At 34.7% G+C, this 26157-nt stretch overlaps 1 protein-coding gene across 1 annotated transcript in view; it reads right to left on the bottom strand.

Moving 5' to 3' along the window:
- ADGRL3 (adhesion G protein-coupled receptor L3) overlaps positions 1 to 26157 on the bottom strand; it is a 417871-nt gene that overhangs the window by 52884 nt on the left and 338830 nt on the right. Inside the window, exons 15-16 of the mRNA XM_080796369.1 lie at positions 18895 to 18961; positions 17078 to 17169 (exon numbers count right to left, since the gene is read on the bottom strand). Of these exons, the coding sequence (XP_080652495.1) occupies positions 17078 to 17169; positions 18895 to 18961 (159 nt within the window). The remainder of the gene's footprint in view (positions 1 to 17077; positions 17170 to 18894; positions 18962 to 26157) is intronic.

The raw sequence follows: 26157 nt of genomic DNA, 5'->3' as shown, positions 1-26157 counted from the left end.
GGGGTACTGAGATCGAGACCCGCATCGGGCTCTCCGCTCGGCAGGGAACCTGCTTCCTCCTCTCTCTGCCTGCCTCTTTGCCTACTTGTGATCTCTGTCTGTCAAATAAATAAATAAAATCTTAAAAAAAAAAAAAGAACATTTTACTCAAGAACTTACATAAAAATCCTAAAGAAGCTATTAAATAGAAACATCTGATTTGTTCATCAACATCATGATCTACTAAGAGTCACTTCAGGATTGTAAGGAACGTATTAAAAGAATTTTAAAAAACAATTCTGAAAGAAGTATGTCAAAGAATAATAAAAGCTTGTGAGTCGCTAAGGCAATTTTGAAAGGCACAATCAAAATGGGAAGACTCACTCTACCAGGTATTACGCAAGTTCTGGTAATAACATGGTACTGGTAGAGTAACAAAGTGTATGTCCACGGAATAGAAGAGAGAGTACAGAAACAACGTTTTGATACAGTTGAGTGTGGCAGCACAAATCTGGTGGAAAAAGATGGAATATTTAGCACCTGATGTTGGAAATCTGGCTCATTAGATAAAGAAGTCAAAATGTCCTCCAAAGACCTCAAACGTACACACTGTAGAGTAAAAAGTTAATGGTTTAAATATATGTATTTCTTTGTAACAAAGGCAAAATTAATAGAGAAATGACAGATTGGGTGGAGATATATACAATGGTGGAAGCATTCAAATTGTGTATCACCAAGTAAAGGATAAAGTGTACAGGAAAACTAATTGGAAAAATAGGAAAACATTCAACTTTTTGTAAAACATAGAAAATCTAGTAGGAACAAATAGGCATAAATAGTTTACTAACAGGGTTCCTCTGAATATTATTGAAGAGGTTGACCATGTGCTGTTTCATTATATTGCACTAATGAAAGTTACTGGACGGAAGATTTGGCAATTTCAGAAACCTTTGTATAGCTAATTGGACAAAATGTGGTAAATTCAAAGAAGGCAGAAAAATCAGAACTAGAAAAACAATGATGGTTACAAAGAAAATATGCCATGTTTTACTTACATTTTGGTATAAGTAATATATTACGATCCAATAATGTCAATACTTTTGCTGATAAATTATTACCTTCTATGCTCATGGCTTGTTTTGTCCATCTCATAATTAAGCAGTTTTAAATTATAACCTTAGACTATCAATCTCAGTTCTGGAATAGAGAGGACTTTTCTAATTAGTACACTGAAGGATCTGATTGAAAATATCAACTTCCACAGAAAACATTCCATAGTATTCTAAAATGCATACTCAGTGCATAAAGAGCACATTTATAAACATTTCAGGGACTCTGATGACAGACCTTATTTAAAATACATAATTGTATGTAGTGGAAAAATCCAACAACAATTGGGACTCAGCCAAGAGAAAATTAGATTAGGAAATTTTCATGTGTGGACTGAGCAGCTCAAGACACAGCATTCTACTATACTGTCTGCACGTTTTAATTACAAATTCAATGATTTAATGCATAATCCTTTATTTAGAGTAACTATGACTTCTATGCTTTCACCACTTTTTAAAATGAACTAAAGGGGGAAAAAAAAGGTTTTAAAATACGGTAACACTCCTGTAAGAAAGCACTCCTGGAAAATAAGAAAATGAAAAAAGTTGAAGTCTGAAAGAGTGTTATCTTCTTCCCGCACTGTTGTTTTTACTTGAATGAGAGGTATACCCCTGGAATTGGGGAATACTGAAATGCATCCAGAGTACACTGTTAAGATTTTCAGTCAAACTGTGTTGTGTATAACCCCTGTGGTGAGTAATTTGCCAATCAGTGGCCACCTATTTATTACCTTTAATCATAGAGCATTTTAGTCTCCTTTTATTCATTGGAATATATTTAAGTATACGTGTCTCAGTATTTTCTAGAGTTTGTCTCAGTATTTTCTAGAATCTGGGAATGTGTCTCAGTATTTTCTAGAATTTGGGGAGAATATGAATTTATCCAGGGCGAGTGTTAAGTAGTACTGTTACCCGTCGAGGGGACAATATTGCTTAAGATGGTAAGTGACGGCAAAAAGATATTAAGTAGTGAATTTGTACAACAAAAAATGGTTACAGGCTTATTCCTTCTGTTCATTTTGACTTTTTTGGGGGGGTATATCTCTTAATTCAGTCCAACTTTCTACCATTTCCCTTCCTCTCCCCAAATTCCATATCCTGTCCCTTGAAAGTCACAGTCAAATAACCACAAATTCCCCTCAACAGTAAACGTCATCTCCGGGTGTTTCTTGTCATCTTCATGCTTTAAAAGAAATTCTCCCTATTAGCAGTCCTTTCCACGCAAACTTAAATATTGGTTCTCTCACAACCCACAGGCGGTAGAAGTGCTATGGCCAGACCATGATTTCTCCTGTCAAAATCCCCAGCTTCTTTGAGGTTCTTGCCATCAGCTGTTTACTATCACTCCGGATCTCCTAGTTTCTGTCTTTACCGTTTTACTATACATCACTCCATTCATGATCATTCTTCTCTGCAGCCAACCAGGATCTTATGACTTCTTATTTTCTTATACCCCCTTTCACCTTTAATGATTCTAACAAAACAAAACAAACAAACAAATAAACAAACAAAAACCAACGCTTGATAGGTGGGCATTGCTAGAAAAAACAAAACGGAAAACAGAACACCAAACAAAAACCAATACACAACCATGATGACTTAAGACACGCTAAATTTGTGACGAATTTCTTTCTTTTCTTTTCTTTTCTTTCTTTCTTTCTTTCTTTCTTTCTTTCTTTCTTTCTTTCTTTCTTTTTCTTCCTCCCTTCTCCCTCCCTGCATTCCTTCCTTCTTTCTTTCTATCTTTCTTGCTTTCTTTCATTCTTTTTTAGAAATAGAGAGCAAGCGTGGGGTGGGGGTGGGGTGGGATGGGAGGGGTTTGGGGCAGAGGGAGAGAATCTCAAGCAGGCTCCATGCCCAGAGCCAAGGCCTACTTGGAGCTTGATCTCAGGACCCTGAGATCATGACCTAAGCCAAAAGCAAGAGCCAGATGCTTAACTGACTGAGCCACCCAGGCGTCTCGACAATAAATTTCTAATGGCACTTAACAATGTCTGACAAGCCAACGATACTTCCCTAGCACATATGCTTTTTCATTCTCCAAAAGGAATAGTTCACATCTTCCTTCAACCTCAACGTTGCCTCTCATCCTAACCTCTTAGCTGCATGATGTCACCTATTTCCTTGAAAAAACAGAAGCGATCTGACAGTTGCAAACAGAGGGGGCACTGTCCAGACCTTGCAATCTCTTGTACGGCTCCTGAATTCATCCTTCAGCTGCTGCGTGCTTAGCTGCTAAAGGCTTACCCCCTGTGACCTACAGATGACCGTCCTTGGGTACTGGAGGTATTATACCCACACAGCCAGCAGTGCCTGGGAGTTTGCATTCCGTTCTCACCGCACAGCAAGCCTGTGGTGAATTACTAACAGGTGTGAAGTTATGCAATCCCAGCTCCTTTGCCTCACGGTTGGAAAGTTCCAAAGTGTAACTTACACTCCAGAGCTCCCTTTGGGATTAGGGTCAGTCAGTCTTCACCCAAAATGACAACTTGCATGCTTCTTCCTCTTACCTACACCGCTTCTGCTTACTTTCTTACTGATCTCTTCTGAAAGCACTTCCTTAATAAATTACTTGGGCTGAATCCTTGGCTTAGAATCCACCCCTGGGAGAACTCTACCAAGAATACCGACAGAAATGTTCTCATCTTTCCCAAACCAAATCTATCAGCTATCTTCAACAGTCTACACACATTTCTTCCCTCCTATTATAATGAAAGAATTGCCTTTGTTCGTACAAAGCCAACATATCTGCTCATCCCGATACTTCTCAAAAACTGTGTTCCTGTTCATTATTGTTCTCTCTGGTGCTTCATCAAAGTCTCCTTCTCTATTGGCTTATTCCCCTCAGGAAACATCCTTTAGTATTCCTTACTTTCAAGAAACAAAAAAACCTTCTTCCTAGATCTCAGAGATTCTCTAAGAATCTTGTGTTAACATTTGCTGAAAAATTCATCAAGAATTTTCTATACTAGTAATCCATACTTGCTCACTTCTCATTTTCTTTTCTTTCTTTCTTTCTTTCTTTTTTTTTTAAAGATTTTATTTACTTATTTGACAGAGAGAGAGAGATCACAAGCAGGCAGAGAGGCAGGTAGATAGAGAGGGGGAAGCAGGCTCCCTGCCGAGCAGAGAGCCCAACTCAGGGCTTGATCCCAGGACCCTGAGATCATGACCTGTGCTGAAGGCAGAGGCTGAACCCACTGAGCCACCCAGGTGCCCCTCACTTCTTATTTTCTTAAAAGCTACTCTATTTCGGCATTCTTTCCCCTTAACTCCACAGTGCCCCTGTCATTGACAAATCCATTGTTAACTTTTTCCATCTTATCATACTTGACCACTCAGAAATATTCTGTGATTGACTACTCCCTTCTATCCTTGGTTTCCATGACATAATGTTATTACATTTACCTGGTTGACTAAACTTTCTGAGTCACCTTTACCAGAACAACATTCTTCTTGGGTGCTTTTATTCAGAAATTCACCTTAAATTCCAGTAACTCTGAAAACTCTATCCCGGATCCTGACAAGACTGTGGTGCCATTAAAACTTCTGACAAGTACATTTTGCTAGCATGATTTTATAGTTCATAGCTTATAATATGAAAATCACAGGTTTTTAAAGATGGGGCCCTTGGTGATCATGTAATCCAATCAATATCTAGATTTAAAGTTTCTAGAGTACGTACTCAACCAAAAAAATGTTTAACGAAAAGAAAATCAACTCTCTTGAAATTATAGATGTGTAATGTGATATGACAAAGGCTGTATGGTTAAGGAAATGGACCCTCAAGTCAGACAGTCTGCTGAAATCCTGGTTTTGGCACTAACTAGCTGTAAGGTCTTGAGCTGAATTAATTACCTTCTTAGAAACTTAGAAGGTTTAATGCAAAGATTTAATTGATGCATGAAAAGGACTTAGAATTGTGTTTACCACATAGTAAAATGTCAACAAATTAACTATTTTTCTTATTATTTTGCACATAATTTCAAATAGACACAACACATAAAATCTCAAAATGCTATTTAACCAAGTGTAACAATTACAGTGGATTTAGGAGCAGAACCAGGGAGTACTGGTTTTTATTTCAAAATCCATGACTAAATTTTTACTTAGAGTATGTGACTCAAAATACAATACAGTATTTAACTTAATATTACCCACAATATTTTAGTATAAACATTTCCAGGAAGCCTTTGAAACTTGGGTTGATTCAAATTTGGAGGCTAAAAGTCTTTCAGCCCAATATTTTTTATTCGGTTTCCCACAACAGATTTTCAAAATCAGTAAGTTTTGGTCAAGTTTCATACAAATTTATATCCATATATATAATCACTATATAAATAAAATTATAATTTAAAATAATTTGTGCCATTTTAAAGAAATCTCTATTAGAAAAAAATGTGTTTCCAGTTGGTTCTGATAACAGTAACCAGGCAAACTCTTAAAAGCCCAAAGATTATGATACCAGTGAGATTTCTTGTGTGCTTTGTTCAGCCTTTGGAAGTATTTGTATCTTCCATGTAATACCTCAAAGAATTATGACTTAAATAATCACTGGGTAAAAACTGGCTTATGTATTGAAAAAAAAAAAAAAAAGATCTACTTGGAAGTAATCAAAAAGTGATTCAAATGCTTTTATTTACATTTGGAATGTACAATTCCTTGTATACTTTTTATTATCTGAAACTACATTAAAATAAATATATTAAGAGTGAATGAACTCATGTTTGTGAGTTTTACCCATAATACATAAGAGTTAATTTTGAAACATAAAATTAAACAAGATATTGCTGAATGTATGTACTGGTTTTTAAACCTTTATTCAGATGTTTAAAATTCAAGGAAAATAAATAGCAATTACCTTTTTAAATGAACAAAAAATAAAAAACAGAATCGGTTTAAAATTTTTTACACCCAAATTTTAACTAGAGTCTCACATTAATTTTTAAATGATATATGTAAAACAATTTACAACACTAGAATGAGCTCTTCCTCACAATTTGGAGACAAATGAATTCCAGTAATTAAAGGTTCTCATTTTCATAAGATTTGATTAAATTTTCATTTTATATCTATATACACAGTACTATATTAATAATAGAAAATTAATAATAGAAAATTAGACTTGATTTTTTGAAACTTTTCCAGAGGTTAGAAATATAGGATGACTCTCAAAGATGACATTCTTACACTGTTCTGTCACTAATATGTCTATGGACATAATGTAGGGCAAACCAATTTCAAGTAAAATTTTTTATAAGGTACAATAATATTCATCATACTAACTTCAAAAACTCAAAGATTGCTGTGGCATAACAAAAAACAAATATTTTTTCTTTGTTCCTGGGGCAGAGTTTCAGAAACCCTTCAAATCTCTTGAGTGAGATCAGCGTCTTTGGGATGCTAATGAATGATGCAGGCAGGTAGAGGGAATAGGGAAGGGAGATGGTGAGCAGAATGGAAAAGTCTGGAGAGAAAGCCATGATTACACGGTTGGAACCTTCATCCCTTCTCCCACCTACAAGTCCACCCCCCACTAAGGGGTAGGGGCCCAGAGACTGAGTTCTATCACTATTGGCCAATGATTTAATCAATCACACTTTTGAAATGAAGCCTCCCCTAAAACCCTCATGGATGCTGCCATTCAAGGAGCTTCTGGGCTGGTGACCCCTTTGAAGGGCGGAGGGTAGAGCTCAGAGAGGCCATGGAAGCTCTGCACTACGGTCACCTCAGTCCCTCACCTTTCCCCATCTCTTCCATTTGGTTTTTCCCGAGTTGTATCCTTTATAGTAAAGCTACAACTTTAAGTAGAGCACTTCCCTGAGTTCTGTGAGTTGTTCTGGTGAATCACTGAATCTGAGGGGTGGTTGTAGGAACCCCTGAATTTGCAGTCGACCGGACAAAATTGTGGGTAGCCTGGGCAACCCACTTGTGGCTGGCATCTGAGTGGGAAGCAGGGTTATGAAACTGACCCCTTAACCTGTAGAGTTTATTCCAACTGGAGGACTTAGTGTCAAAATTGAATTTCATTGCTAGACACTTAGTTGGTGTTGGAGAATGGGTTGGGGTGTGGAAAAAAACATGTAACTAGTGTCAGAAGTGCTGTCTGAAAAGAACATACAAGTGCACAAAAAAGAACATTTTCAATTATACATAATTTTGCCACTAAAAGGTGACCATTATTCATTTTATAGTATATTTCCATTTAGTCTTTTTTCCTGCATACATAATCAGTTATTTCTGAGAAATAAGAATGTTCATCTTATATCCCAGGAGGTATATTAGCACGCAGCTCTCCTATAAAGTGTGCTTAATAAATTTTATGATATACAGCTTTGTATTTTATTTCCAGGAAGAAAGAGCTAAAGAGAGGATTGTTTCTAAGGTATCAAAATGCACATCTTGCTATTACTTAAAGGAAAAAGAATTTTGTTGCTTAGGTGATTTTTTATTGATGATTAATTCTTCTATAAACTATATAACTTATTTATTTTGCTTCTTAGATCCATGAAATTACACATAAAATTTACTAAATATGTACAAAATGTGAAATATTTTTACTTACTAATAAAGTATTTGAACATTTACATTTTATAGAAAGTATATATACTCTAATCTTATATATAATATAATATACATGCACATACATATATACATACATGTAGGTATGGATAGATTTTATAATTAGAATATTAAGTTTATAACTAGTATATATATGTTAATACTTATATTAATTATATATTAATATATCAATGTATAAAGTATATATTTATAAATATAAATAAAATATACGATCATATATTAATCTTCATATTAATATATAAAGGGGGAAGTGGAGGATTAAAACAATCTTATAATAATGTTATAATAATGTTATATTTTTCAAAGTTATATAACCTTCTTTTCAGGTAGATGAATGCTTCTAAGCATAATGAATACTTGCTACTTATGAGTCATGATAATTTATCCCATTACTTTAAAAGAAAACATCTGCTGGTCAATAAATTGGCAGAACTCAGTCATAATTTCATCATATAAAGGAAAAACTTTTTTTCTATACTCCTTTTTTTTTTAAATTTTGTTTATTTATTTGATAGAGAGAGACACAGCAAGAGAGGGAACACAAGCAGGGAGAGTGGGAGAGGGAGAAGCAGGGAGCCCGATGCGGGGCTCGATGTAGGGCTTGACTCCAGGACCCTGGGATCATGACCTGAGCGGAAGGCAGACGCTTAAGGACTGAGGCACCCAGGCGCCCCTGTATACCTCTTCTTACATAAGGCCAACCTTCACTTGTGTACTAGATCCCATCCTCCCTTGCCTACTCAAATGTAGAAACCACCCAATTTTCCCCTCTTGCCAGCATCAACTACTTTTCCAATCTTACCAGATTAAAAAGAAGAAGTTGTCATCTCTGTCATCCTTAAATTAACCAATCAATAAAACAAAACCCAAACTCCTATGTGGTCCAGTGGTCAAGTTTAAGTTCCCATCTAAACTGAAAGGCTTGATTCGCCTAGTTTCTAGGATCTCTAGCCTTCTTCCCATCTCACTGGCTGCTCTTTCTAAATCTATTTTGTAGGTTCTGCATTTCCAGTACGTCTAAAAGTTCAAGCGACCCGGGGTTACAGCCACTGGTCTTCTTATGGTGTGTTTTTACTCTTTTTATTTTACCCAGCATCACGGATTTAAACTATAATCCACCTTTAATTGACTTTCCTATGATTACAGCTAGTACCACACTCCTAGGTTCAAGGAGTGGCCAAGGGGCAGCTGTTTGTGAAAGGCACAAATGGAACTTAAATCTTTACGGATATCATGGAGCTACTGAACCAAGTCTGGAACCACATACCTCTGGATTTCTTGTCTCATGTGTCATGATTTAGGCCACCATATAGGTCAGTTTTTGGTAGTCACACCAGGAGCTATCCTAACAGAAACATATATTCTGGTGACTGGTGAGGGAAACCAGTCTGGCTGAAATATCACAATCTCAATTTTTTGTCCTGTCTACATACTACTTTTACTATTTTACTATTGTTATTTCCCTAACCATCTCACTCTGCTTAATATTTAAAGGAAATGTGTCGCCGTGACAAATAAAAAACAGGATTATCTGACATTATAGAAAGTAATAAATATATATAAAATGAAATCAGTACGAAGAGAAAATAAAATAAAGGGATGCCTCGGTGGCTCAGCTGGTTAAGTGTCTGCCTTTGACTCAGGTCATGATCTTGGGATCCTGGGATCAAGGCCCCCTGCTCAGTGGGGAGTCTGCTTTTCCTTCTTCCTCTGCCCCCTCCTGCCGCTTGTGCTCTCTCTCTCAAGTGAATAAGTAAAATCTCTAAAAATATATATGAGAAAAATAAAAAATAAAACATAAAAAACATTGCATGCAAAAATAAAATAAAACAAACCTATACACTGATGACTCCAAATTCAAATCTCCAGTATTCATCATTCTAACTGCCTACTCAACATCTACCTTAAGATGTTTACTAAGTCTCTCAAAGTCATGTTGTCAAAAAAGTGTTTTTTATACAGTTTTCTACATCTTAGTAATAACAACTCACATTTCCAGTACCCTAAGTCAAAAACTTTGAAATCACAATCCACTCCTTCTTTTGATACTCTGTATAAAATAAATTCACATATTCTATATAAGTTCTATCTTCAAAATAAATCCAAAATTTTAGTACTTCTCACTTATCAAATATGTTAATGAATAATTAAAGAATAAAAATCAAATCAAAGTTCATATATTAAAAATTAAATATGTGAATAATATGGAACATAAATATTATTTACTTATAATTATTCTCAGATTTCTACCACTCTTTTGAAAACCTGCACCTAAGCATTTTTAGGGAAGAATGAGTCTAGTGACTTCAGAAATGTTGGTTTCATAAAAAATAAATAAATCTCACTTACCAAGCTTTCTTAAAGTCTGACTGCACATTACACATTGGATATAAAGGAAATGTGAGTCCGAGTCATACATAAAAAAACAAAGGAGCTGTTAATTTTTATGTTTTTATTATAAAGAATTATTTTTCCCTTAGATAGTCTTTCAGGCTTTCTCATCCTTAGACTGCACTGCAATGGACTCTCCTAAATTTGATAGAAAACTAATTATATCGGGAAAAGTGAAACTATTGTTTAATCTTGAGGTATAATGCAGAACAGTTCCAGTGTGCCTATGACAGTTATGCTTCAAACTGTTTTTCTCAAATATCAGCTCCCAGTGTATAAACTATGCCAAATACAGTGATGCATAAAACTCCTGGCTCCTGGAAAATCATACGGGGATTTAAATGCATTTTAATGAAAAACCTTTAAAAAAAAAAAGGCCAACAGGGGCGCCTGGGTGGCTCAGTGGGTTAAAGCCTCTGCCTTCGGCTCAGGTCATGATTCCAGGGTCCTGGGATGGAGCCCCACGTCGGGCTCTCTGCTCAGCGGGGAGCCTGCTTCCCTTCCTCTCTCTCTCTCTGCCCACCTCTCTGCCTACTTGTGATCTCTGCCTGTCAAATAAATAAATAAAATCTTAAAAAAAAAAAAAAGGCCAACACTTTTACATTTCAGAAAACTTAAGAGTATAGCCTAAAATGCATGATACAATGAGACTGGCAACAACATTTGCAGAATGCACATCTTTGTGAATCCGTGGCTGAAATTAATTTTCCAAATAAGTAACTGTTAAATGCTTTTACTTTTGAAATTAAGTTAATCAGTAAGGAACTACCTACTACCCACTTCCTTAACTTGTCTGAAGCAAATCTAGTGATCTTAGAGCATCACACGGAACTCCCAACAGTGTTGTTTAGTCTTCAAATACACCTGGATCATTTATGATAATGTCATTGTACATTTCCAGCGATCTTTAACTATAGACCAAGAAAATGGAGGAAGACTGGGAAAAACGAAATAACAGACAGATGACATTCCTTTCAAAATTTTCTTGAACATTATTTTATTTTATTTCAGTGAATAAATAAATCAGTTACTAGTTCTACTCTTTCTACTGCTAGAGTGTTTCTGGTATATATGAGGATTAAGAAGTTTATCTGATAAAGAAAGATTTGGTAAAACACATCTTTAGTATAGTATATTGACCCAGTAATCTTTTTACAAGAGAGGTGACAGTTTTTAAATACAACATCACTAAATATTTAATATAATTAGAAATGTGTAAAATTTAAATTTGGACTTAATAGTTTTGGTGGTGAAAGGTAAACTATGAGTGAAATCAATTGCTTGGAGATATAAGCTATTCTTTTTTAAGTCTGCATGGACTATTGTACTATATTGACCTTCCATTTAAAAAACTTAAATCAATATTTCAAAATTTTTATAGTGCCAGCTAATATTTTGAGAAAAATGAGAAAGTATATTTTCCTAAAAACTCATCCAGAAACTCTGAAGTGGATCAATATTTTTACTATGTACAACTCAGAACTAGATTAACTATTCTCATAAAGGTTCAAACTCTTTTTAGGATACGGCTCTGACTACAGTATAAAGACGATACCATTTGAAAAGGAGTTTCTCTCCTGCTTGTGCCCTTTCTCCCTAGCTACATATACAGATATATAGCCATCTTAATATACTAATATAAAGGACAAAAATTAAAGGTTAAAATATTCTTGTGATATTGCTGCATTTTTCAAGATTATTTCAATTTGGTCTTCTGCTTTCAATCTTTAGAAGCTGACCACCTTTAATCCATAAATACTGTAATACTAGTAATACTGTAATAAGGTAACATCCAACTGATCATAATTTTGACTTATGTGTTTCTACCAATATCCAGAAACATAGTTCTCAAAGTAAAAGTTACCTTTAAGAACAGAGTAAGTTATCGTGGATGTTGGTAAAGTACAGCATTTTTCTATTCATCCCTAAACTTTCTTAGATTTCTTTATGTATGGCAGGTGTCCAAACTCACTAAGCATACTTCTTTTTCTTTTCTTCAGAACTAACTACAGAATTTGTTACTTATTAATTAAATGAGCATTTCCCTCCTAGAGCCAATTCCTTCATAACAGAATAAGCTTGGCTTAAAAATACATATATATATATATATATATATATATATATATATAATTTATATACTTACAAATATACATATATATATTCTTAACAATACCCCATGGTAAACAAAGCCAGTCAAATTCTAATGGGATTTTGATATGAGATTGAGCAAATTTCACCATGGGAAGCACAAAGAACTAAAGGCAGCAGTGTATTTTCACATAGTAGCTCAAAATAATCAAACCATCCTGTATGGGCACAAATTTTGTGATGAATGTATTACACATATATTTAATTATCTCAAAACTCTACAAAGTAGATACAATTATCCCCAATTCCGTGGAGACAGACTGAGAGCCATGATGAAACTTACAAGGTAATATAACAATTATTAGATGGAACAGAAATTCAAACCCAAGTGTCTGGCACTGAAATCATTACTCCTCTCTACCGCTATGCCTTCTTTTAGCAATTAGAGCACTAGGAAGAATGAAGCAAAGTGAAACTCTTTCTTTAAACCACCTGACAATACGTTTGCCATCCCATCACTCATGCCAAACCGAAGTTAAAAGGAGAGAACAGAAATCAGAAAACATGTCTAAGCCAAAATCAGAAGTTCAGATGCAAAATTCTGTACACGGGAAAGGAGCTAAAGGAGAGACACAGGGAAGGGAAGCCTAACCAGACTCCCTGTCTCTCCATATAAGCATCAATTTTCTTTCTTAGCCCTAAAAGCCTATACCATTACTTTTCACTCTTTTAAGTACCTGTGATGCTATTAAACCAGTAATAGAAGAAATAGTTGATAACTATGGAAGCAGTAGTACACTTTTATTGTGAAAGTAAGTCGAGTGCTCTAAATGTGCCTCAAGAATTAAAGTTTTACATGTCATAATACCTCAGCAATAATATAAGTTGATTCAATAACTGCTTTATTCCTATTTACCCATATATGTATATATTTAAAATGTTTCGATTTTTGTTATGATTACTGTAAGCTCTAATTTCAACTCGTCAGAAATTCAACCAGGAAATTCAGTTGAGTGGAATTACTTTTTTTTCCACATAAAATTACGTACTTTGATGAAAAAGAGACAAAGACAAGTAAGGAAAGAGCAAATAGAATTGTACTTTTAAAATTTAATTACGTTTTTGGGAATCTGAGAATGGCATACCTCATTTCCTTGGTAATTATGTTACCTATACTAATTCACTCTATTATTATTTGTTCTGGAGTATATCATTAATATAGTAATGAGCCAGAGAAATGAAAGTTCTAAACTAACACACACACACACACACACACACACACACACACACACAATGTGTTTATTTTAATGATCATGAAGCAATTTTTGAATTAAAACATAATTAAATTATTTTAAAAATAATAATTAAATTAATTAGGGTAAACTGGGAGCCAGCCAGGCATAGTGTTTGGGAAAACAAAGTCAGTAGAGAAACAGGAGAGAAAAAAATTGAAGCAAGTGAGCCCATTTAGAATGGCCAGAGGGGCAAATGGCTTAACCAGAGGCCAAGGAAAGAAAGGGGCAACTAGGCCTGGAAGGCTTGGTAGGGTGGGGTAGGAGGTCTGGACTTGCGTGTGCGAGTAGCAGGAAGCCACTGAAGAGTTTTACCCAAGGGAGCTGCATGATGGGATTTATGTGGTTTAAGAGCTCACTCTAGCTGATGAAGGTAGGGGCAAGAATCAATAATGGGGAAAGAAGTTACAAGACCACTGCAGTGTTTCTGCAGAAGTTGATGGTGGCTTAAAAAAAATGGTGGCAATGAATATGGGGAGAAGGAAACACATTTTAGATAAAGGAGAGATCTTTGTGTGAAAGAACCTATATAATAGCGGCAGTAAATATTTGATAAATGAGAGAATGAATTGTTTTAGAAAGACATTGACTTCCAAAAGTCCTTGTATGCTGGGCTTTTTCCTCAATAAACTGAACAAGGTGGCCCATTTTATTCAGCATTTTACAAAAATGGAATAAACAAAAACAGGAAAACATTAACTTTTATGCCCTTTCCCATGTACTAAAAAAAGATTTTCCAGATAAATGATGCTTATGTCTTCAAATAAATACTCTCACACCACCCGTAACATTTAAAAATACATATAAAAAGATCCTTATTTTTTTAGATAAAAAGGATGCCGGATTTTGCGTGTTTTCCCTAATATTCAAAATCATTATTATCTTTCTTAAATTCTTCTTTCCTCACCAATTAAGCCCTGCTGATTTCTTTATAAGTACTTCCTAAATAGTTAATATGTTTTCCATAAAATGAAATGTCCTTCAGCTTCCAGGAAGTTTTAAGGACTATTTTCTTGAGATTTCTTTCTTATTTTCACTCTTCAACATGTCCGTATATCCTGCAGATGACCACCTTTCCTACTTCACAGAGGATAGCAGGCAGAAATTCCTCAATTTCTCAATTGCCCTGCCCTGGTTCCTCCACCATAATCTACATCACACCCATTATTTATTTCACCCAGTCTGAGTGGAAAAGACTCCTCCTACCCAGCTTCTCTTATCTTGGTAGAAAAGTGTCCTTCATGTAATGTAATAGAGTGGAATGGTTGACCACAGTTCTGGATCTCTACAATCTCTACCCTACAATTCCTCAGTTCACAGTTACAACAACCATTCCCTTTCTTGTGCTTCTAATCTCTCTAGAACTGGTTCTTCCTCACCAGCATGTCCGTATTCATGTTTCTTTCATTTCAAAGCCACCCTTTCCAACAACTACTCAATTTCTCTTAAAAAAAAAAAAAAAAATCATCAAAGGCTGTATATATTCCTTTATTTATTTGATGGTTGGGTATTTCATTATTATACCCATTTTATTTCATTGTTATTTTTTAAGAACAGTTAATACGGAAGCTCTGCACCCAGTGTGGGGCCTGAACTCACAACTCTGAGGTCAAGAGTCACATTCTACCGACTGAGCCAGCCAGGTGCCCCATTACTGTACCCATTTTAAAGAGGACAGAAAGGCTCAGCAAGTTTAAATAAACTTCCCAAAAGCTATATAAACTATAAAGCAGTTTGGACAGAATTTAAATCAAGATATTCTCAAAGGCTTTACTTTGCTTTGTAATGTAAAGCTTAATGCCATCAATGTCATTACATGTAACTATTGCTTTTTATGTGTTTGTTTTTTTAAACAATAACAATAAAGATTCGAACCATACCACTTAAATAAATATATATGAGTAAATACAGAACAAACTGATCTTTCAAGATGTGTGACTGTACTAAGTACAAGAACCTTTTCCCCTGATTTTTAACATTATAAAAGCTGTTATTAAATATCAAAGTGTTTACTTCCGATAGTACTTTAAAAACATAGCATAAATGGTAATAAAGTATTACTTGCATTTTGCTTTACACTATAAAACAATAGATGCAAAGATGTAATTTACACCAAAGGGGGTAAAAGTATGATAACCTTTAGGCAAAATGTATTTTATATGCCTATTTATTTATTTATTTATTTATCCAAATGCAGTTTCATCAGGTAAAGAGAGTCCACGGAACTAATACTACAGTTTAGAAGGGCAGTCTGATTGTACATAATTCAACAAAATAATGACTATCGCCTCAACTAAGTAACATTGAGAACTACAGAAGTCTACTACTACTCATAGTAGGTAATTCTTAGTTTGCTCCATTATATTATTTTTTCTATTTTTCTTACCTATCCTTTTCAATTAAGTTAGACAGATGATTCCTTCAACAAAATTAACTACTTCGTGTCGGTGCACTTTTGTCACTAAAGTCTTTAATTGTATTGCTTTATCTTATAAACATTCATTAAGGGCCTACTATCGGCAAGGAACTCTGCCAGGAGCTAAATGTAGAAAGATGGAAAATGGGTGACATAGCTGTTATCTGACGTAGTTCAAGAAGAATGTTCAAAAGTCACAGGTGACTTCATGAAACTTCTGAAAGTACATTCATTTAAATAAAAACATTTAACCAAATTAATACATAGCATAGGCAAATTATATACAAATTAAAGTTTAATATATAATATATTAATGACTAATGTACATCTCCACAGGACTATCTTTCTCAAATGTCACAGCCTCTGAAGGAACACGATAGAATCTTTGGTTATACTGAGGAACTATTTTTCTTTTCAGAAAATGTAAATTAGCTTCTTTTTGTGTATATACAAAAGTGCCACTAGTGTGGAAAGGAATGTGAATATTTTCATATCTGTGCATGGCCAGGGCTTTCTGAGCACAGAAAAACAGAATTTGGGTTAAAGGACAAACCTTGGAAATTGAAAGATGGCTAAATAGATAGTGAGAGACTTTTGGAGTGATTTACCTCCCAGGAGGGAAATGTTAACATTTCAAAGGGGGCTAAAGCCTGGAGCCATATATTTATATACCATAGGATTTTTCAACAGGGAGTTATGTTTTCTCTTCCCCTCTCAGAAGGAGAGGAGGGCAGCTCTATAAAGAGCTTCTCTACAAATGCCTAGATCAATAATCTCGGGGTTCCTCTCCTGTGGTGGAAAATCTCCCTTTTAGTACTTGCAGGTGCCACTATCTGTCTCTCTTCACAATGCTCCTGGTGCGGAGGGGGATGCAGCGTCGGGAACAGATATGGTTATTGCTCCGAGAAACAACAGTCTGCCCAGATACATAAAACTATGTATTTGCTTTCGGGACAAAATACGTTAAGTGTACATATTAAAAACTTATCATGGTGCCCATCAGAGTTTAGGGGGAAAAGTTTTTTTGAAGACACAGCTTCATTATACTGATTTTCAGGCAGATCAAGTCATCTCAACAGTCAATAAATGATCTTATTCAGCAAAGACAACACATTGATCCTCTTCATTTTGTCACACGATTTCAGTGGAGTTAAAAGTCAGGATAATTTAGAGCACCAAAGTTAGGCTGGCTAAAGAAAACAAAAAGAAAAATCACTTACTTGATATTATCGAGGCAGCCCGATTCAGGTTTCAGAATGGCAGTATGATGAAACATTTTATATAGAGCAATCCCAAGGAAGATGACATTAAGCTGGAATGTAAAAAGTACTATCATGTAGCATAACCGGAATATAAGATAAAAAGGAAGTCTATTCTCCATAACAGATGAGTTGTTCTGGGAAATTAGCTCTCACTATACTTAAAAAGGAACTTGATCATAGAAGATTGCATGGTATTTTAGTGAAGGCAAAAAGCCACTGTAGGGAATTGGGATACCAATGAGTTACAAGGCACTATTATGCCAAAATACATACAAATACAAAATCAGCAGCAGTTGGAATGATGCTGTGGAAATTGTAAAGCAACTCAAAGCCAAGTGTATGTTTAAAAAAATATATACAGGTGTGTTACCATTTCTACCATCCGGACACAGCCCCCAATTTGTTGTTTAGGGATATGCTTTGAAATGCTATGTTACAAATCATAAATACTAAATCAATATAGTTTTGAACAGCTAGATCAAAAGGATTATAAAATAGTGGTTAATTCTAATGCTACAACAAACTAGGATTAAAATCCAGGAAACCTTCAGTGATACTGTCTCGTCACTGGAAGCAGAGAGGGCACAGGACTTAAAACGAAGAGGTCCAGTGTGAATTCCATATATCACGTATGTGTAAACCATATAGAAAACCACATATTCAATTGCACTTGTGACCTGGTTTGTTTATATGTTCCAAAATTTAGGATTGGTAGAGACTAAGAATATCCAATTATAGGTCCTACTTAATAATACAGTTCTATAATCCTTTATCAAATTCCAAAAGTCTGAAAAGTAAAAGTTTTAAAAAGTTCATTGAGTGGCCAAAAAGGCTAACCTAACTAAAGCCATTTGATGGGAAAACCTGATTTGTACTGACATAAGATTCTTCTGTCTTTATTCTGCTTGCTCCTACTTTTCCAATTTTTTTTTTCTGTTGAATTATTACTGTTTTTGGTTTCAGAGTCCTGCCTAGTCCCTACTGTGAGTATTGGTAGATGTGTTTGATTTGGGGCAACTACTTATTCTCTACAAGGAATATTATATAATATGCAATACATGTATCATATTAGTTTTCTAAAGTCTGAAAACTTTCTGAATTCCAAAATACACCAGCTTCAAGGGATTTCAGATAGTGAATTGTAGATCTATATTTTATTCAAAATCAAGAGGCCATTTTATTTTTAAAAATGGAAACAAATTTGTATTGTAAAATCATGAGTACATAAATAATAATACTAAACACAGAATCTAAATTAGGATAAGTAATTCATATGTGAAATCGAGACATTATGCATCTAAAAATTCAGAAGAAAGTATGATTCCAGAATGCTTGCTTAACCATTTGTGCCATTCTCAAGTGAAATTCTGTTGGATTTTAAAGTTTTTGAGATGTTTATAAAAAACAAAACTGGAAGAAATAGTAAGGTATAGGACAGCTTTTCCAATTTCCAATTCCATTCATAATTCAAATTATCCAAATGAAAAAGAAAGGAAATATATTGTTGCAAAACTTGAAGTCATTGCTGTTCAAAAACCTATAAAACCAAGTAGCTTATGTGGGTCGGGCTCTTTTCCTCTCCAACATTTTTGATTAAGTATTTTATAATATAAAAGTAGACTATACTGAGTGTCTAATTGCTTGAGTTATAGAAGGTCAGATAAGTAGATGATTTGCCCCAAAATAATCTATGTAAATCAAGCATAGTCAGTGCAAGCATCATGGAAGTTTTAGTTCTTGACCTGGGAAACACATAGTTAATGAGGAGTTCTTACCATTATTATCAAGGTCGCTGGTCCTATAAAGCTCCAAATGAAGTAGGTGTCAAGTCGGAGCCAACATCTGCAATGAAACACAAGGGAGAGGAGGCATTCAAGGACTGGCTGTGGGACGTACATCAAGAGTGAGCGAGTGACAGAGAAGAATGTGAACTGCAAAGCATTCCACTGGGAGACAGGAAATATTACATTGCTTGTTCATTTAAATGCTGAATTATGTGCCCAATTTCTGACAGCACTATTGATGGAGTAAGATAATTACCCCTGGAGGAAGCAGGGGAAAAATGGCACTAGGCCTATTTGCTAAGGCCTTTTGTGTCTGTCATAGAAACCTTAGGGAAAAAAAAGGAAAAGAAAGAGAGAAAAAGCCATACACAGAGCCATTAAATCGAGTAGCTTTAAGCTATCCTTTTCTCTCCAATTATGGTGCTACATAACCTGTCTATCAGCTGTCAGGCAAAGTGACATTTTCGTGTCAAGAAGATCTGAGGAAATTCAGTCCAAAGAAGAAATAAATTTGGCATCAGAAGACTGAGGTTTAATTAGGTTGGGCAGCCAACCTTTGAGAGCTCTTGTCTTAAAAAAGTGCATTGTTACTGCCAGTGCTCCCGGGGTTGCAAATGGTCCTTAGCATCCCGCGAAGTTGATTCATGACCCAAAAGTAAATTATTAATCACTTAATTTCAGTTACATTTAATACTCCCCCAATTCTTAAAGCCTCTGGGAAATTACATTTTCATTCTTCAGGATGACAGGAAGACAAAATGGAAGTGACTAGTTATGAGAAAGATTAATGTAAATTTTGAACAAATTACATTTGATGTTAAAAATCATATCTTGAATTATTTGCCATTTTGCAAGATTTGAGGGATAATTAAAAAAAAAAAAAAAGAAAGAAAAAGAAAAAGAAAACATCTCCAGTGGAAAATATAAGAGTGGTTTGCTAAGTGCTACTGCTTGATTATTATGAAAATGTTATTCAAACCTCAGGATTAATGGAACACCAGAGAAACCACGAAGAAAGGCACTTATCAATGTCCATCAGTAGAGGAATGGGTCAATAAAATGTTTTCTCTTCATATGATGAAATGTTGTAAAACAGTTAAAAGGGAAGAAGTGGATCTTTATGTGCCAATGAGTAGATCATGATAACGAATTTTAGTGAAAAAGTAACATGAAGAAGCTATGCCATATACCGTGTGCCATATACCTTGAACCACATGGGTCTGAATGGTTTGGGTCCACTTGTGTGGATTTTTTTCCCAATAAATACAGTCCAGGGCTGTAAGTGTATTTTCTCTTCATTAGGATTTTCTTTTCTTTCTTTCTTTCTTTCTTTCTTTCTTTCTTTCTTTCTAGATTTGGGGCACCTGGGTGGCTCAGTCAGTTAAGCACAGGACTCTTGATTTCAGCTCAGGTCATGATTCCAGGGTCTTAGAATCGAGCCCCGCATCAAGTTCCCTGCTCAGTGGGAAGTCTTCTCCCCCTCCCACTCCTCCAGCTCTGTTCCCTCTCTCACTGTCTCTCTCTCTGTCAAATAAATAAAATCTTCAAAAAAGAGAAAGACTTGATTTTCTTATTTGCGAGAGAGAGCAGAGAGAAAGAGAGAGCACGAAGGGGTGGGCAGAGGGAGAGGGAGAAGCAGGGCTCCATCTCAAGACCCTGGGATTACTACCTAAGCCAAAGGCAAATGCTTAACGGACTGAGCCACTTAGGCGCCCCAGGTTTCCTTAATAATATTTTGTCTTCTCTAGCTTACTCTATGGTAAGGACATGGTATATATTACATGTAATATACAAAATTTATGCTAATCGACTGCTGATATTATTGGTGAGGCTTCTGTCTGATCAATTGTAAGTTAGTAGTAGTCAAGTTTTGGGGGGCATCAAAAGTTAAATGCAGATTGTGGACCGCATGGGGGTCAGGATTCACAGCTGTTCAAGCTGTATATTTAAAATAATACTCATATTTTTAACAGATATTCATGTCTAATTTTTTTAATGGAAAGGGAAAAAAAAATCATACTCACGTTAGTGGCTGCCTCTCACATGAGAGTAGGACAACAAGTGGACCAAAGGGCTTAACCATATGTTTTATTTTAATAATTACTGAAAGCAACATGCCAAAATGGCAATAGCCTAACGTCTGAGCGATAGAGGCAGTGATGTTTACCATGTTTTTCTTTTTACTTTCCCCTGACTTAGTTTTTTTTTTTTAAGTTAAAACCTGGATTCCTAGGCAAAACAAAAATAACCATATACCAAAAAAAAACAATTTTAAAACAACAAAATCTGACTTTCTTCTACTGAGGTAAGTAAATGTAAACTAATTTCAATAGAAATACAGTATTTGTACTCCAAAAAGTAACTGATTATTAGTTCACGTTTTTTACATAGATAATTTCTCTTTATTCAAGATGCACATAATAATCCTATTTGAAAAAATCCATACTTGAAGAAATCCACACTTAAACTATTAGCTATTAGTTTAAGGACTTATCTTCTTATTGGTCAGTTGTTCTAAAAATGTGGTCATGGAAAATGGAAGTGTGGTGCTGTCAATAAGTAGAAACAAATTAGAAAATTCAAGTTAGAAATATGAACATTATGTTCATGCTGACGATAGGCTAGTTTGTTATCACCCTAATAAAAGTGTGTACACGTGTGGAGGGGGAAGACCAGAGCCGGGAAAATGTTCATAAGTCTCTCTTATTCTCAACAAAGATGGTATTTTCCCTCAAGGTAAGAACAATAAAAGACAAAGCCTGGACATTTTACCATATTAAACACACATGCACACGTGTGCCAGCACACACACATACACATTCACACACATTCCAAGAATGTTGCTGAAATTATAACATGATACAATAATAATAATAAATTTTAAAATGACTGTTACCAGTATAGCTCCTGTTCCTTGTAGGTCAAACAAGTTTTTGAGAGCTAATCTGAGACGTAAAACACATTTTCAGCAAATTCTTTTAAAAGGAAAATGTGCCTCAAGAATTTCTGAAAAGTGTTATTCTATAGGTTAAGGGGTTCTTATACAAATAATTTAAATTATATTATTACAGAGTGCCTTAGACTAGGTAGGGGATTTTAAAACGTTAAAAAATCTCACCAAATGTGTTGTTAAAATAAAATAACATTATTAAATTTCAGCCTTACAGAGCTTTACTTTTTTGAAAACAGTTTCAGCAAATGCTTAGTTGGAAATAAACATGCTTTTGGCACCGTGATCTTTAAATGTGAAACTGAAATTACTTTAGAAGTTATTATTTTTTTATTTTTAAGAAAACACTTCAATATCTATTTAGTATAATAGATTTAAGTTCCCTTTGGGACTGAACGGTGTAAGAGGCAATATGAAACACTTAAAATGTACTGAGTAAATCATCCCTTCATGAGAGCTGCCTGGGCTTGACTACCTTCTGGAAGGCAGTGTGGCAAAAATCCCTTTTCTAATTCGATTGCCATATGGCCATACCTGCTGTTGTTTTTGGCCACATGCTGGCTTTCTCAGAGCTTTCTATAGTTTCTCTCTTTCCCAGTAACTACCTTAAAAGTTTGTGTGATTCCTGCCCTGGGTTCCCTGTGCCAGTAAAGCAGAGAGTTATGCGGGGTATTTATCACATGCACAGGCCTATATATCCCACAACATGGTATTCTAGAAGTCTAGGCCGTTCAGTGTCATTTGGATATAGTGAAAATGTGCTGGTTAAGAGGAGACAAATGTTAGAGGAACAACTTATCACACTAAGCCCAAAAAAGTCCAGCTTGCAAATGGCTAAGTAGACTTGCTATTGAGAATATAATTTATCTGAAAATTGCCTTTATCCACTAAACAACACTTAATTTGTGAAATCATTAATTTTAATAGCCATTCATGTTAATTTTTAAGATATGTCAATTTCTTTTTTTTAAATGAAATTCAGCCATATGAATGTAAGTTATAAAGGACGTTTATAGCTGTACTGTAACAAAAGAGATGACTTGCTGTTGAAAAACAAGTATATCCTAGGGTTACTGCATGCTTATTTGAAGTAATACTGAAAAATCTTAAAAGACCAGATATATTTTGGAGTCCAAAGGAGTACTTGTCACATGTCATACACCATGACCTTTTTTCCTCACTTGCCTAAACACAAAGATGTCACAAAAATGATTTCTGTAGCATTTTCTTTTTCAAATTGTAAAAGCAACATATATTGTTATATATTTGATGAAGCCTTATGACATTAATACAAGCTTATTGATTTAATATGCAAAAGAAATGGTGCTAATCCATAAGTATTCCAGAATTATGGTCTTCCAAAATCTAAGACACATTATTGTGAATTAAATAATAACATGCTGATATCTGGATCAGTCTTTCTCAAAAATGTCTGTTACCAATCCAGCAAGTACCACTTTCATGTTTGCTCAGAAAAGAGAAAAATAAAATAATGAAACAACTTAATTTCTCAAAACAGGACAACCGAAAACTATACTTCCAAAGCTTATTCTCTCCTACTCTTAAACTGCTCACCACTTTATTTTCATCAGTCATTTTAAAAATGTATGATTCTGTATTTAGAAAAATGGTAAAGCCAGTTACCCAACATATATAAATGTCACCTAAAACCTATGTTTTACAATGATTTTAGATAACAGTACCATTACCAGAGTGTAGTTTCTTATTCCAATTAGCATGTTAAATATAGTGCAATTAAAATGCTTTGGGACATTGTGTTTTTGTCGCCTGTTTAATTCACTCATCAAAACAGACATCTGACTACTCACCAGTTTTGTGAAATAACATAAGCTAACAATGGTGTTTGCTTATTTTCTACAGGACGCTACATTGCAGGCTGAACCATCCTTGGTGAGTATTAAATGTAGTCAGTAAACAATCTTTGGCTACTATTAGACCATAAAATTTACAAGACTTAATTATATCAGGTTGTTTATGAGAGTTTATATAATACATAATCTTTTTTTCTCTGTAACATATGTGATCTCTTTATATTTCTACTACATATATCTGGGAAGATTGAGAGAGAAAAGAAGGAATAAAGAATTGGGCAAAAAAAAGGGGGAGTGGGGCACCTGGGTGGCTCAGTGGGTTAAGCCTCTGCCTTCGGCTCAGGTCATGATCCCAGGGTCCTGGGATCAAGCCCCACATCGGGCTCTTTTCTCAGCAGTGAGCCTGCTTCCCTACCCTTCTCTCTGCCTGCCTCTCCGCCTACTTGTAATCTCTGTCTCAAATAAATAAATAAAATCTTAAAAAAAAAAAGGGGGGGAGAGAAGAGGAAAGGGGACAAATATGTACTTCAAGCCTAGTAATTCCAGTTCTAAGCTTACTGCGTAGTATGTCTGTTAGGTTCTTTTAGTGCCATTTTCATCACAGCACACTCATGCATCTAATCTTGAAATACTTTGCGAGCAAGTACATGAACTGGAAAAATATTGGCAGAGAGATGCAGGAATGGAGTGTGACCAGTGGTAGTTAAGACTAGCATTTGTGGTTCAGCTACGGTTTGGATCTTAGAATTCAAAACTAGGTCTCATACATAAAATGCAGGTTATGTCGTCTTCATGTCCTTAATATGTTATTTTTTTAAAAATAAGTTTTTCATTATTTCTTTAGCAAAATACATCCTACATTTTTATGGTTACAAAGGTTAGAAAAGCACTATCTCTTTTAATTTATTAGTACTAAGTGCTGGAGTAAGTCCCACATTGCTTAAATTAATAGGGGCAGCAGCATAAGAACTGTAATTACTACTCTATAAATGGATGCTTTTAATACAATTTATTTTACAACTAATGTTGCTAATCATAAAGTTTGTATTCCTTCATTTGGATCAGCCAAATAAGATTAATCAGTAATAATAATAGTTCTAATTTAATACATGCATATATATGCCAGATACTTTACATATATGCTTACTTAAATATATATACAAACATATGCACACACAGACACATGTGAGTATGTATTTACTCATATATACAAAAACACATATTCTCAAACTTTGTAATAGTTTTGCAAGGTGTTTACAAAATAACTGCCACATTATAGATTGGAAAATGAAACTCAGGAATACAAAGTGACTTGCCCATAGCCACATGACAAATAATTAGTTGAGCCAAATTTTATCCTAGTTTACCTGACTCCAAAGTCCCTGGTGCTATTATGTGTCTCTCAAAGAAAACAAAGATATGAGTTACAGAATAAATACAATTTCTATTTTTGTTGATATTCATAAATTCTCAATGAGTAGATGAGAAATTTATATGCTGTATAGAAAGCATACATTGTTGAGACATGTCTCAAGTAAAAATAATTGATCTTTTAAAAATAAAGTCATCCCTTCATAAGTTAGTAACAATTTTAGTATTTTTAAGCAGCTTTATTGCAATAAACATATATTATAAACCATCCATTTAAATATACAATTCAATGTTTTTTTAGTCTATTTAAACGTTGTAAAATTATCATCGTAATCTAATTTTAGAATATTTTCATGGCGTCCAAACAAAACCTTGTACCCACCAAAAGTCACTCCTCACTGTGTCTATCAAATTCACTCCCAATGGCTTCCCTAACCCCTTCCCAGTCCTAACAACAACTATAATTTTCTCTCTGAAGGTTTGCCTGTTCTGGACGTTTTATGTAAATGGGATCATACAATGTAGTCTTTTATGACTGGATTCTTTCATTAACATGATGTTTTTATGATGTGATCATCTTGTAGCATGCATCAATACTTCATTTTCTTTTCTAAATATTCTATCATACAGACAGACTGCATTTTTTATATATTTTCATCAAATGTTGGACATAATAACATGCATATACAAGTTTTTGAACGAACCTAGATTTTCATTTTTCTTGGGTAAATACCTAGAAGTGGAATTCCTGGGTCATGTAATAACTATGGTTAGCATTTTGAAGACCTGTCAAACTGTTTCCCAAAGTAACTAGCTACACAATTTTACATTGCCAGTAGCAGTATGTACAGATTCTAATTCATACACATCTTCATCAACATATGTTAGTATCTGTCTTTTTTTATTATATTCTTCTAGTGGGTGGAGTTATGATACAACTTGATACAACTCTATATGTGGAAGTTCTATATGTGGAAGTTATCATATTTCTAAGAACTTAAGACCAACATCCGACTTCAGGGCCAAAATTTAATCACATTCTGTACATAACAGGACAGCAATCCAGATGTTCTCTTCAAAAGTTCTGGTATAGCCAACTCC

Source organism: Martes martes, assembly GCF_963455335.1.
Source record: "Martes martes genome assembly, chromosome: 2".
Lineage (NCBI taxonomy): Eukaryota > Metazoa > Chordata > Mammalia > Carnivora > Mustelidae > Martes > Martes martes.
This window is presented reverse-complemented; position numbering and strand designations above follow the sequence as displayed.